The sequence below is a fragment of the Papio anubis genome, chromosome 5 (assembly GCF_008728515.1).
Source record: "Papio anubis isolate 15944 chromosome 5, Panubis1.0, whole genome shotgun sequence".
NCBI classification, from domain to species: domain Eukaryota; kingdom Metazoa; phylum Chordata; class Mammalia; order Primates; family Cercopithecidae; genus Papio; species Papio anubis.
The window spans coordinates 153,331,005-153,345,600 of record NC_044980.1 but is presented as its reverse complement, the minus strand read 5'-3'; the positions used below and the strand labels follow the sequence as shown (position 1 = coordinate 153,345,600).

General features: G+C 43.0%; 1 protein-coding gene across 4 annotated transcripts in view; it reads left to right on the top strand.

Annotated features, from left to right (window-relative positions):
* Positions 1-14,596, top strand: part of ATP10B (ATPase phospholipid transporting 10B (putative)) — a 365,220-nt gene that overhangs the window by 237,499 nt on the left and 113,125 nt on the right. For 3 of the 4 annotated variants that reach the window (XM_031666580.1, XM_031666579.1, XM_031666582.1), the window contains exon 5: positions 398-592. In XM_031666580.1, coding sequence (XP_031522440.1) covers positions 398-592 — 195 coding nt within the window. Of the gene's footprint in view, positions 1-397; positions 593-1,190; positions 1,832-14,596 lie in introns of those variants that run through there. The other variant, XM_031666581.1, reaches the window with a different exon arrangement.

Below are 14,596 nucleotides of genomic sequence, written 5' to 3'. Positions count from 1 at the left end.
ACTAGATGGTTTTCCACTCCTGAGAATAATCATCTCCAGTCTCATTCACAAGAATGACAAAACGAACTTTGGGGACTTAGGGGGAAAAGGTGAGGAGGGGAGAGGAATAAAAGACAACAAATTAGGTGCAGTGTATACTGCTCAGGTGATGGGTGCACCAAAATCTCACAAATCACCACTAAAGAACTTATTCATGTAACCAAACACCACCCCAATAATCTATGGAAATAATAAGTAAATCTAGATGGGTTTGGCTTCAAAGCCATTACCATAATGTTGGAGGTGACACTGAAGGAGAATGTTTAGTTGATCAAGGCCAAACAGTAGGGAAGAAATGGGGGAGAAAGTACATTTTTCTTCTCCATAGTGTTTACTCACACTTCGCTTGCCCCTCCAGATGGGCTAACCTCTATTTCCTGTTCCTGGTGATTTTGAACTGGATGCCTTCCATGGAAGTCTTCCACAGAGAAATCACCATGTTACCACTGGCCATTGTCCTGTTCGTCATCATGATCAAAGATGGCATGGAGGACTTCAAGAGACACTGCTTTGATAAAGCAATAAACTGCTCCAACATTAGAATTTATGAAAGGTAAGAGAAACCATCCCTGTGTTCTTTCTTGCAAATGGGTTATGCAAACTCATCAGCATAGCCTCAGGATGAGTCTCTTTTCTTCCATTTTATTTTTCTAAATTATTTAACTCACTGATTCTCAAGTGGGGGTGATTTAGACCCCTAGTGAGCATTTAGTAATGTCTGAAGACACTTTTGGTTGTCATACTGGGAGTGGGGGGTACTACTGACATCTAGTGGGTAAAATCCGGGGGTGCTGCTAAATATCCTATGATACAAAGGACAGCCTGGGGAAGAATTATTGTCCTGTCAAAATGTCAATAGTGCTGAGGCCGAGAAAACTTGTTTAATTTGTATAAGCACTTATATTATTAATCACACAGATGCAGTATTATTAAAGGTGAGTTGAAAGCTTAAGAATTAAACTCTAGGATGGCTGGATTATCTTGGGAGACTAAGTTCAGGAGAAACTCTTTGGAGGATGTCAAGCAGTGTCTCCCAAACCAAGAAAATGTCTGCCATTTTAAAGCCTCAGTTGCTTGGGTTGAAATTCTTGCTTTGAGAAGCTGGTAGGTTTTAGGACCCAGAGTTGGTACACCTGTTCTTGGCTGCCCAGGGTGGAAAAGGAAGACACCTGTGGATGACGTCTACATTCCAACAGGTGGAGTCTCAAACAAGTAGAAGGAAGTGGCTTGGTGGATACACACCTGTTCTCTGCAGGCTCTTTCCTCCTCATGTTTCTCCCCTGGGGTTCGCAGCCTGGCTTTTCGTTTTTAGTATCCTTCTGAAAGAAGAGAGAAAAATTTTCAGAGAAGGCAAGCAAAAGATGAAAATTAAATTATGAAAATTAAAAAGACAACATTGAGCAGAGATGAAAAAGGAAGGGAGGAAAAGGTGGAAAAGAAAAGAGGACAAAAAACGAGTGGTGGTCTCTAACCTGCCCTTCGAAGGATGGTCTCACAAAGAGAACCCCAACAGACATCATCGTGGGAATCAAATCAAGACCAGCAAGTACACCGTGTTGTCCTTCGTCCCCAAGAACATTTTTGAGCAGCTACACCGGTTTGCCAATCTCTATTTTGTGGGCATTGCGATTCTGAACTTTTTCCCTGTGGTCAATGCTTTCCAGCCTGAGGTTAACCTGATACCAGTCTGTGTGATCCTGGCAGTCACTGCCATCAAGGACGCTTGGGAAGACCTCCGGAGGTACAAATCGGATAAAGTCATCAATAACCGAGAGTGCCTCATCTACAGCAGGTAAAGCAAAAAACTCCAGGGAAGTCTTGGGCCCAGCCTGATCTTTCTGTGGCTGCTACCACTGCAGTTACTGTTTGTAGAAGAGATGGAGTAGGGAAATACATTATTTTATTTCAGGGAAGCTGTTCAGTTCTCTACAGTGAGGATTATAGTCTGCAATCCAAAACAAAAGGAGGATTGAGTCAGTCTTTTAAAATTAGGAGGTCTTCATTATGTAGCATTTTCTTCGCTGTTTCAAATGTGTCTAACATCTAAGAGTTTTGCATATATTCTCATCTCTTCTTAACCCAGTGTGTGGCCATGAGCACATTTAAAGCTGGTTGAGGACACCGGGAGGGAATTTTGTAATTCATAAAATTTGAACCATTCCTGAGGTGGTTGTGAGAGTTGCAGGAGATAATTATTAGAAAATGCTTAACACTATATCTGATATACAACAAATGCTCAGTAAATGCAAGCTGAAATTGCATTATTTTTAGAATGTAAAACCCAATATTTCCTTCATCACTGTTTCTGAGAGTTATCTTCAATGTTGTCTCAACCAAAGCAAAGACTGCACACCACCTGTCCTGAAGTTGAGAAACCTTGTTTTAACTTATGTAAGTGCTCATATTATTAAGCACACAGATGCAATATTAATTATTTAGGGTGAGTTGAAATCTGAAGAAATAAACTCTAGGATGACTGGATTATCTGATGTCATTAGACATTTATTTAATGTCATTTTATACATGTCATTGTTCTACAAAGGTTCCATTGAGCAAATGACTAAATTAGGTTGTCAGGATAGGACATGCTTTCACTTGGCAAGGAAAGAAGACAGAGTTAGAGTGTGTCTCAACTTTGTGACAACCCACGTAGTCCTAAAAGAAGCAAGGGAGTTGAGTCTGGGCTTACAAAGAGACTAGAGATACAAAGCACCTTCAGAGCTAGCAGTTGGCAGCCTAAGATGATCGAGTCTCTAGCAAGTAAGAGCTTGACTTGTTGCTGAACAAAGAAAATATCCATGTCTCACAAGCAGTACCCTAGGCAGTCTCATTCCCTCTTACTCTTCACCCCAGTTCAGCAGACATTCCGCATTGGCTCCGGTCCTTGTTAGAATGAAAGAGGCTTGCTTCAAGGTATGTACTTCAGCCATTTAGGCACTGCTTACTTCTAAGGAGGGGTTCTCTTCCCCAGGGGACTGAAAGGTGGCCAGCTTGGAGCTGGCTGCTGAAAGGGCTTATGAGCCAAACTCCACTTGGAAAATGGTAGCCAGGGGAAACCTCCAAGATGAGTATCTAATGCAATGACTTTAGATGGTATTTACCAATATCATCAAAGAAGCCCCGCAAGAAACTCCATGTTCATCCCTCAGCAGCAAATGAGCTTCTCGTCTCTTTGCTTGGAGGGACACAGTTGCACGTTTACAAAAATTTATCTGAAGGGTAATTTTTTCCCCAGCTATATCTAATTGTCTTGAATGTTGTAAGCACACTAGACAGCCAGAGTTAAGATTTAGTCGTTCCTCACCTTTGAATATGAAAATTATAAAGAGAGGATGAAATCACTGCTGGGGTGTGATGCCTTTCTTTGAAGAGGCTGTTTTTGAGAAAGCATTGTCTGTCTGTCTGCCTTTCTTTCTTTCTTTCTTTCTTTCGTTCGTTCATTCTCTCTTTCTTTCTTTCGACAGAGTCTTGGTCTGTCACTCAGGCTGGAGTGCAGTGGCGCCATCTCGGCTCACTGCAAGCTCCACCTCCCAGGTTCCGCCATTCTCCTGCCTCAGCCTCCCGAGTAGCTGGGACTACAGGTGCCCACCACCACGCCTGGCTAATCTTTTGTATTTTTAGTAGAGACAGGGTTTCACTGTGTTAGCCAGGATGGTCTCGATCTCCTGACTTCGTGATCCGCCTGCCTTGGCCTCCCAAAATGCTGGGATTACAGCCGTGAGCCACTGCACCTGGCCGAGAAAGCATTGTTTTTCTTTTGGCACCAATCCACGGTCACTTTTTGTTTTCCACCTTACTCTTGTTTTCCTCCGTGGAATATACACAGTGGGGAGCCAGGAAGCTGGGCCGTCAGGAAGGAATGCACGTGGGCTGCAGTGAGCCTGGTCCTGTTCTCCTCGCTCTGCCAGAATATCACAGAATCATGGCCTGGTTCTTGGGAATAACCTGTGTGGATTGGACTACAGACTCACCTCTGCTGGGAGCTGGCTAGACCTAGGCCAGGCTGCTGTTGTTCTGTTTCCAAAAGAGCTTCCAGGGAACATTGGGAAACCGAGATGATAACAATCTAGAAAAAAGAAACATTAGTCCACCAGCTCACTGGTAGGGAGGAGCATGAAGCTTTCATAGCAGTATTTCCCAAAGTGTTTTCAGTGGAATAACAGTGACAAAGAAATAGTCTCTGAAAAAATATGTGCATGGCCAAATTACATATGCTGGCCCTCCTCCAATCACCCATAGCCCATGAAGGACTAAGAAAAGACACAGCAAAGAAACCTATTCGTCTTTGATTAATGCAGTGTTGCTTTAAATTTACTGGGCTTTGGAAATATTTTTAATATCTAAGTTTGGGAATTTTTACTTTTTCAAGTATATAAAAATAATTGGCCACAGGGACCAGAGAGGTAATTAAATTGACTGAATAGCTTCTAAAAAGCAATATTACTCTTGGACTGATAAATGGCCAATGACACTTGGCATCAGTGTTAGGAGGCAATAGGGAATGGTGGTGAATATGGCAAAGTGGAGAGGCCATGCATTTATCCCAGGAGGCAGAGCTGGTCACTTAGCTCCTGCTAATTGTTATTATGTAGAAGTATAGGCCTAGTGTTGCCAGATTGAGCTTTATTAGGGCAGCTAAAAATTAATATTTTTATTTGAAATAACCTGACTTTTAACTGGTTTTATATTACTTTGTAACTGATGTAATTTTTTCAAACACTTCAGACCTATTTTTTTGAACCTAAATTTCTATTTTGCTTATGAGCCCAAAAACTTGCAAACTTTGCTTCAAAATATTCTATAAATCTGGAGTCTCTGCAAAATAATAATAAGGTTCTTTTCTTGTTGGTGCTTTTTTGAGATGGGCGGTAGGGGCAGGGGTCTTAGTACCTTGCCCAGGCTGGTCTAGAACTTGGCTCGAGCTGTCCTCTTGCTTTACACTCCCAAGTAGGTGGGATTGCAGGCACGCAATCACTTCTGGCTGTAGGTTCTTCTTTTGAAGTTCATCCTCAAGGGCCAGAGAGAAGGTATGACCTTGAGTTAAGAATGCAGGCCTGGGAGGCAGAGGCCTGTAGTCTAGGCCCAGATCTCAGACTAGTAATAGCTTAGGAAAGTCATTCAAACATATAGACCTCAGTTTCCACTTTTGCAAAATTTGAGAGTCAGACTAGATCTTGTCCTGTGAGATGCACTAAGAAGGAACAGAACCCATAGCCAAATAAATTTACCCATTAATAGAATAAAGGTTCTAGGATGACCCTCAGTAAGCAGCCTATCAGTTTTGTTTAACCCAGCTGTCAGTTGAGATGTTCTTTGCCACAGTAGGAGAAACTTCCATTTTAACAGGTTTAAACAACGAAGAGACTTCCTTGGCTTAAGTCACTACAAATGTCCTGAGGTGGGAGGGCGATCAGCATGGTTCAATCAGCATCCTAGATCCATCTCTCACCAGTCCTTTTCATTCAGCCCTCCTCAGCATCATCTTAACTCTCAGGCAGACTTCTCTCATGGCAATGAAATGGCTGCAGCAGCTCCAGCCCTCACATCTACATGTGATCGTGTACGAAAAGAGAAAGAAAGACACTTCTGGTAGCCATCTTGGAAGGTCAAGGAAGCTTACTACTACTCTCTAGACCCTCCTCATATCTCAGCGGCCTCACATGCTCATCCCTGAACCGGTCCCTAGAGGCAAGAGATGGGATTGTACTAACTAGGTTATAATACCTGAGCCACAGCCCCACCCACAGAGCCCAGCATGAAGTCAGCTTCCCTGAAAGCCTATGGGCCATTCGAGGAAGTTGTAAAAGCCAAAGTTTTTTTAAAAATGAGATAGTTTCCAATAGAATGAGGAACAGATGTTGGAGAAGCCACCTCAATGTCCTCAACACTATCACTTTAAAATATTTTTGAGCCTTGACTCTTTGTAAATTGCTTTCCACATATTAACGGGAATATACACATCTTTGGACATTCTATACTATATGTCCCTAAAGTTTTTCCACCTCTGAAGTGGATTGATTCTATGAAAGACCCCAGCAGAGGAAGCTAGGACATGCTATTAAATAGATAAGTGTTAGTTATTATCTTAACTGATGGATGCCAAAAGACATATCCTTTTGCCATATCAAGGACACATGGCAGATGTCAGGAAAAGAATACAAGATCTAACAGGACAATTTTCTTTTCTGGGAAGCAACATAAGAAATTACATCTCATGCCCTAGCCCTATCCATTTTATTTGTTTCACCTCAGATTTACACATTTGAGCAACTGATGCCTTTTTTTTTTTTTTTTTTTTTTTTTCATTGTGCAATTTAATACTAGAGCCCTTGGAATTTTGCTCATGACCTAAGCCCATGCATCATCCAGCCTAGACTTAGGCTGTGAGGAAATGTCTTTTTGCAAACAGCAGAAGCCTTGTTAACAGAATTACAATCCCATTAGAACATTTTCTTTTAATATAGCAACTGTGTTTGTGGTCTAAAGGTGACCCATTAATCAGATTTATGGAATGACTTCGAGGAGAGATTAGCTTCAGAATTGTATTAGTTTAGTTTCTCCCAGGGCTCAGTTTAATGAATTTAGAAACCATACTAGCAAGAGATTTGTGTTTTTCCATCCAGCTTAGTAAATTTTTATTTGTATTCAGAAAACATGCAGTACAGAGCAGGGAATGGGAACCGAGGGAACCCAGGGTGGTTTTTGTTCCCTAATGTAATGAAACATAAGCCCTCCACAGTTTCAGCAGCTGGTCACTCACTTATTCATCTGTTCAGCAAATATTAATTCAAGACTTAGTGTGTGCATTGCCAAGGCAAACCTTATGTGCCTTCAAAGGACTCTCAGTCTAGGGGTCACAAGGAACTTACAAATAGCTACAATGTCCTACCTGCAAAGGGACACAGAAGTGCAGAGGATGTGGTGACCCACCCACCTGCAGGAACCATCAAGGCCAAGGGAAGCTTTCAGTAAAGAGGTAAAATTTCAGGAGAGCCCTGAAGGAGGAGCAACATTTAACCAGGCAGAGGGAACATAATTCAGCTCATAGCCTGTTCTTGTGTCAATGAAATGTTATATGTGTGCCTTTTGCTGGTATTAGAAAGACCAGGACCAAGAAATGATAGAAACTTAGGGGAAGAATAATACAGGTTAGATTTTTTTTTAATCTGACTTTTTACCAAGACTTAGAGCATCTCTCTTCTGTAAGTCAGGCAGATGCTACAATAAACAGTTTTCTGACAGTGTAGCACCGAGGGCCTGGTCTGGCCTGCAACCTGTTTTCTTTTGTCTGTGAGTTGCCTTTTGCACCCGTGTCCTCAGGAAAACCTAGAAGGGAGGAAGCCAGAGGTCCTGGTCCTGGTTATGTCACTAATTAACTACATGACCTAAATGAAGCCACTTAAGCAGTTGGGGACCCATGTGTCTCATCTTTAAATAGTGATCATGATATCTCTCTAGCATATTTTGTGAAAAGGTGTTAAGATGACATGCAAGAGGGCTTGCAAATAAAGAAGCTATAGAAATAAACTTCAAAATGCAATGCCACAGGGTAAGTAAAGCAATGACCTTACTGGATGCTTGGCATGGAGGGCTTAGACATGGGACCTGGGCTTTTCTCAGAGCTGCCATTTACCAAATGTGTGGCCTATGTAGATATTTGATCACTTGAGCCTCCATTTCAACCTGTATAAAATGGGGCCCATACTAGCACCTAACTCCCAGGGTCACGTGGATCCAATGAGATTATCTTTATAAATTGTTTAGCTGAGTGCCTGCACTATAAGTAGTACTAAGTAATTTTTTTTTTTTTTTTTTTTTTTTTGAGCCCAGGCTGGAGTGCAATGGTGCAATCTTGACTCACTGCAACCTCTGTCTCCCAGGCTGGGGGTTCTCCTGCCTCAGCCGCCTGAGTAGCTGGGATTACAGGCATGCACCACCATGTCCGGCTAATTTTTGTATTTTTTGTAGAGACGGGGTTTCACCAAATTGACCAGGCTGATCTCAAACTCCTGACCTCAAGTGGTCACTTCGGTCAGTCTCCCAAAGTGCTGGTATTATGGCGTGAGCCACCATGCCTGGCCAGTAATTTTGTGTGTGTGTGTGTGTGTGTGTGTGTTTGCAATCATCTCAAGCTTAATTTTTTCAATGCCAACCCCAGCCTGAGCCTTCATCTTTTTTGCTGTGTGTCCTACACATACAAGGGTGGAATTGCTAGTTTTATTGGTAAAAGCCAAGGACATTCACTGAGCCACAGATACATAGGGTTATAATGATTTAAAAGCAAAATCTATGCTTTGCGCTGTCATTTTTTCCTGCTAGTCTATGTGGCAGGATTTTAAAATCTGAATTTAGTAGACCTCTCTAGGGGTTAGCCGTCTTTCTTTCCTTTCTATCCACAGCACACTTGAACATACCCACACCAAGATTTAGATTCAGAAAAAGGATGTAAATGGCCTCATCTGGCTCATAGCGTCAGCCACTTGGTCCAACTCAACTTCTTAACATAGACTCTACATTAGAATATCATATTTGTACAGCTGTTAATAAAGCTGCAATTTGGTACTAATATTTCCTCGAATAACAGCCCTCAAGGAAACCCCCAAAGCAGATGAACTGATTGACCAGGCAGAATTTAAGCTTTACCAGGGCTATTTGAGCATCAAAATACAGTCACAAGCCTATCTTTACCCTAAAACTATATTCTGGGGTTGCTGCAGGTATTAAATGAGTTACTGCTTTTAAAAGGCTTAGCTTTGTGCCTGACATCCTGTGGCACTCATAAAATGTTAGCTTAAATATTGCTAAGGAGAGTTTGATAGCCTTGATGGGCAGAAGAAGTCATCATGAGCTTAACCCAAGGGGAGTAAGAAAGAATGACCACTGGCTGGAGTTTGGAACTGCATGAAAGAAGACAAAAAAAATCTTTAACCATAGAACTTGACTCCAAGCTCTAATAATATAACAAAATGGGCCTCAGGGAGGACTCTGAAAAATGCAGACAACAGAAAAACATCCATTATCATTTGAAGCCTGGCTATGAAAAGTGCCATTGGCTGGACTTACAGACCAGCAGATCATTGCATCCAGCCCTCAGGCCTTTGCTCTGCACTTGGCACCAACAAACCAGGCTCCTTTCTGAAGCATCCATTTTGCAGGTGCCCACACTACTCCCACTGCCTCACCCTGTGCTCACAGAAGGCCATAAACCATTTGGGCCAATTCAGCTTGTCATTTCAGGAGAGAATGCTTTAGGTCGTCCCCAAAACACACTGAGTGGGAGAGTCATAAAACAAGAATTCAGGTATCCCTGATGCTCTGCACTCTTGTCATCAGGCATGATTTGTATGTCCATGGGTGAGGATTTATGGCCTCTGTTTTGCCACTAAGGAAATCGGAATTCCAAAAGGGGAGGCTCCTGTTCTCAACCCAGCCTCTGCTAGGTTTATGTCACCTTCTTCTGGGGTTCAATCAGCTTCTTGCCTCACTCCAAAACAGAGCCACGAGACCATGCTGAGCCATGTCGCTCCCACCACCATCACTCATCTGTCCTTGTAGACATACCTGTTCACACAGGTGAACTTATGCAAGTTAGATAACTTTCTGAGCCTGTTTCATCATCTATGAAATAGGGATAATGATAACAATAAAAGCTATTTCATTACTAGGCAGCTAACCTTTAATAGAGGTTAAATGCTGGGTTCATTATAGGTATTCAATACATGTAAGCTAATAATTTAATTTATCATTATTAGAAGTCTCCACTAGGGTATCTATAACAACAACAAAAAAGATAGATGTTAAAATGGCCAAAGGTTATAAAAAACTGCCTTTCTACTACCTGTATTCAAGAAAAATATACACAGAATCAATTGATATTTACTGAACACTCCCCCATGTGCTAAACACTATACCCAACTCTGTGTGCATATAGAAATATAAGACCCAGGATCATTGCAGCTCTTAGCAAGCTTCTTACATACTTTAAAATGGAAGATGCACATGACAATTAGGAAATAGGATGCTAATATGCAGGGAAGTGTGGCAACAAGATGTGCACCATCGGTCCAGTGCCCAGGAGTGAAAAGAGAAAGGCAGCATTTGGATCTACAGGCGTTAAAGGACGAGCATTTGGGAGACAATTCATGATCTTGAATACCCCCAATCTGAAGAATTGTACCCTGTGGCTATGACCTTGCTGGATGGCACCTGCGACTTCTATGTCTTCTGAAGCACAGTGTTTCCATGGCCATCACTGGTGACATTCTATGTGCAGTTCTGCTTTCTTTACTGCCACCACATGGTCAAAAAGGTCAGGAGTAGGTTATCCCCAGACCTGAGGCTTCAAACATCCTCCTAGTGTAAAGAACTTTATACTGTATTAATGTAACCCAAATGTTCCACCCCTCACTAGCTTCTGGGTATGAATGAGGTCCCATTAATAAAAACGTCCCAATGACATGCCATTCAGCTCCAATCTGCTTACTTAGGACTTCAGTCCTCCCACCCAAATCCTCAACTCTCCACAGATATATCTAGGCATCCTCAGATTGGTAAATATCACATGTGTCCTCCACTATTTCCAGTCCAGCCAGGGGTTCTGGTCACCCCCTTCTCCCCACCCCCTGCCACTTCTCTGGCCTCAGTTGTTTCTTTCTGGTGCTTCCCTGAGCCCTGCAATTCTAATCCACCTCCCCAACCCCATTGTGATCTGTAGGTCACACAGGTTGTAAGCAGGGAAACCAGGATTCAAAGCCTCTCTCAATCCCTATGCTGTAGTCATTCTCTCGGGCATTCCTCTCTCACCCTGGATTAGCGACATGGCACTGAGCATTCTGGGCTGGCATTTGAGCTTCCTGAAGGACAGCCCAGGTCAGCTCATCATCCTATGTGGAATGGGAAGTTCCGCAAGATAACTAATACTTCTGACAAATCCCCTGTACTCTAGTTGCCTGAAACTGTTTTAATAAAATCCAGATACTTGAGAAATGGAGCCTTCAGCATCCTCTCCTCCCTCTGTTTTCCCTTTCACTTGCTCCCCGATGGCATCCAGTTGGCATCCTCTTAATAATCCCTATCTCCTCTCGGAAAGCCGTTTAGCACTGCACTACTTAATTTTCCTCGTGGCAGAATCTTCCAGATGGAGCCTTCGTCCCAGGCCATGTTGATTTGTCTGATTTTTAAACAGCAGTGAACATCGCATAAAACTAAAATAGCAGTCATTCCCAGGTGTGGACCCACTAGCAGGGGGACAATCCAGGGTGTGTGTATGTGTCCACCTGGGGCAGCTGTTTCAAACAGGCTGGATTAATGAGAGCATGACTTCTGCTGGCGGGTCCTGGCCAGCTGCTGGTCTCCCCTGGGCTTCACTCAGTGCAGGAGCATGCTGCTTTTCTGCATCAGCAGGATTCGGCCAGTCATCACCGCCCCTGACTGAACCCCCTTGGGCTGTGTGCATCCCTGACTTTTCTGCAGACATGGTCCTGACAGTGGAGGAGACAAAGTGGACACTAGAGATTCAAGAGACCAGCATAAAGTGGCCCAGGGCAAGAAGGAAATGTTCCTGATCTCATTTTTTAATCCCTAAAATTCCTACAAAATGTGCCTCTGATTCCGTAACATAACTAAGTTTAGTTACTATAAATAAAATTCTTCAAATTTTTTACCAGCCAATCTACTAAACTGTTTCCCCTAAATTTTTTTTTAATGAATGCCCCCAAAGTCATATGGATCTCATAGCTTTATTATTCCTAGATGCCTACCAGGCATCCTGGAGGTAGGGTATCCTGGAGGTAGGTGTGCTTCTGTTTGAGAAGAGCATTCCTGGAACTGGGCAATCTCTGTCTCCGAGAAGGTAAACCCACAAAAGTGACTGAGAATATTTCTTCACCACTGCAGGCGATCCTAAGGAAGAGAGGATTATGTCTAAAGGAAAGACAGACAATTATGACCAGTACAGCAGTGACCTCCTTGGGATCCAGCGAGTAGTGTAAAGAAGAGAGAGACTAGTCTGACTCACCACTTGTGGGTGGCTCCATTGATACTTAATGACAGGACTTGACAGGGCAATACTCCAGCCCAGCTCACAGAAGTGAGAACTCAGAAAAACACATATGCCATAAGCTCCTCTCCATGGCACTCCATCTTCCAGCACCTTTATAACCTACATCCTAGAATAAGCAGTGCAGTCCTTTATTACAAAGGGGAAGAATGAGATTCAGTGTTCATGGGTGGAGGTGTATTGGCCTTGCCTTTGATATGCCTCTGTATGCAGATACTGGCCAACTAGTATTTACCAAAACCTTCAAAACCGGTGTGCTCTGGGAAGGTTGGCGATCAGGATTTCTCAGAGTGGAAGGTGTTCTCCCTGAATCCAATCTCAAATACTGGGTAGAATGCTGAGATTATAGCAATCAGCTGATACCCCGCATCCCCAAAGGCATTATCCAGTAGGACACAGAAGCCAAAGGAGGGGGGAAAAAAAGAGGAAGACGACAGAATGAGTGATACGTTCTTTGTTCCTTGGGACAATTTTGCTATAATATTTAAGAACATTTTAAAACACCCTCTCAAAAAGAAAAAAGAAAACCAGTCTCTCCTTCACCCTATGAGATTCTTTTCTCACAGAGAGTATGGACCATTCCAGTGCCTATAAGTAGCCTTATACTTGGATATTTAACGGGTTTTCTCGGGGCTACTTTGAAGAAAAAAAATATCATCCCCTGAGTCAGCAGAGAGACCATGAAGTGTTTGACAGTTACAATGGCACCCTTAGTGAAGGAGTTTCCACCCTAAGTATATAAATAAACAACCAAATGTTTAAATAATCGCATGTATTTCCAAAATGGCACAGGGAAACAAATCTGGGGTGACTGCCCCTATTCTTCATAGAAAATAAAAGTGAGGGCTAGTGGGGAGATGGGGATAGTTAATGGACACCAAAAAACAAAGCAAAACAAAAGAGTTAGAAAGAATGATTAAGACCTAGTATGTGATAGCACAACAGGGTGACTATAGTCAATAATATGCAATTGTATATTTTTAAATAACTAAATGAATATAATTGGATTGTTTGTAACACAAAGGATAAATGCTTGAGGGGATGGACACCCTGTTTTCCATGATGTGATTATTACCCATGGCACGCCTGTATCAAAGCATCTCATGTACCCCATAAATATATATACCTACTATGTACCCACAAAAATTTAAAGGAAAAGTGATGTGGGCGGAGTAGAAGCACAGAACGAGCTGATCAACTGAAAGGTGCTTGGAAACCTGTCATGTGCTTTCGCATGTAAGGAGGAATTATTACTGAAATGCTACAGATACATCACCCCCAAAATCCTCGGATTTTGGGGTCTCAGAGGGGTATCAATAGTCATTTGGATGGCATTTAACTGTGTCTGCTGCACTGAGCTCCCAGAACCGCGGAGCACTTCCGCAGAACCCTGGGGTTCTTTCGAGTTCTAAAGTTGCTCCCCAATTCCAATGCCCCTGTTTATTTTATAGACTTGGCCTTCCAAATGGAAGCACCTTTATTTCAGGGGGCTGGGGAATTCTTCTGAGAAGATCCTTTATAACCAGGAAGATTAGATGTTAGAAACACTTGTCTGAGGTTCTCCAGAGGGCCTCCAGGAAGGGAGGATGACACCAAAACCCTCTTCCTCCTCAGGGACTTTTGTGATGTCAAAGGAGAAAAGCGGAATTCTATTCACGACTCTTTCTCTGTGGAAGAGCAGACATGTCATGCCCAGTGCAGCTCAGATTCCCGCAGAAACAGAAACAAGAACATGCCCAGAGGCACTCAGCATCAGTGGAGAAGCCCAGCAAAGGAAAGCCTGGCTCTCCAGGTCTGGCTGCCTTCAGAGGCACCCAGCTTCAAGTCAGCTGGGCTCAGTTAGAAGGACCACATGTGGGATATTAGTTTGGTTTCAAATCCCACATTTAAAGCGGGACATTTCCAAATGCAGACAGATGAGCCCACACCTCCGGAACAGATCGTGAAACTGTGTCACATGAGGAATAATTGAGGGCACCTGGAAAGTTAAATTTGGCTTGGCATGCCCAAAAGTCTTCATGGGACACCTGAAGAATGCCTTAAAATATTTAAAGAATGCTGGAAGATGGAATAGACCGTATTACCTGGAAGAGCAGAACTGTTTAAATATTTGGTTAAGGCAGAAGGAAGGCTTTCTGAAATGAGAGCTCTTTGAAAATAGAATGCGGCCAGAAGAGGTGGCTCACGCCTGTAATCCCAGCACTTTGGGAGGCCGAGGCAGGAGGATCACTTGAGGTCAGGAGTTTGAGACCAGCCTGGCCAATATGGTGAAACCCCGTCTCTACTAAAAATACAAAAATTAGCTGGGCGTGGTGGCAGGCGCCTGTAATCCCAGCTACTCAGGAGGCTGAGGCAGGAGAATCGCTTGACCCCAGGAGGCAGAGGTTGCAGTGAGCCAATATCGTGCCACTGCACTCCAGCCTGGGCAACAGAGCAAGACTCCGTCTAAAAAAAAAAAAAAAAAAAAAAAAGGATTCATTGGATGCATTGCCTTGAGAA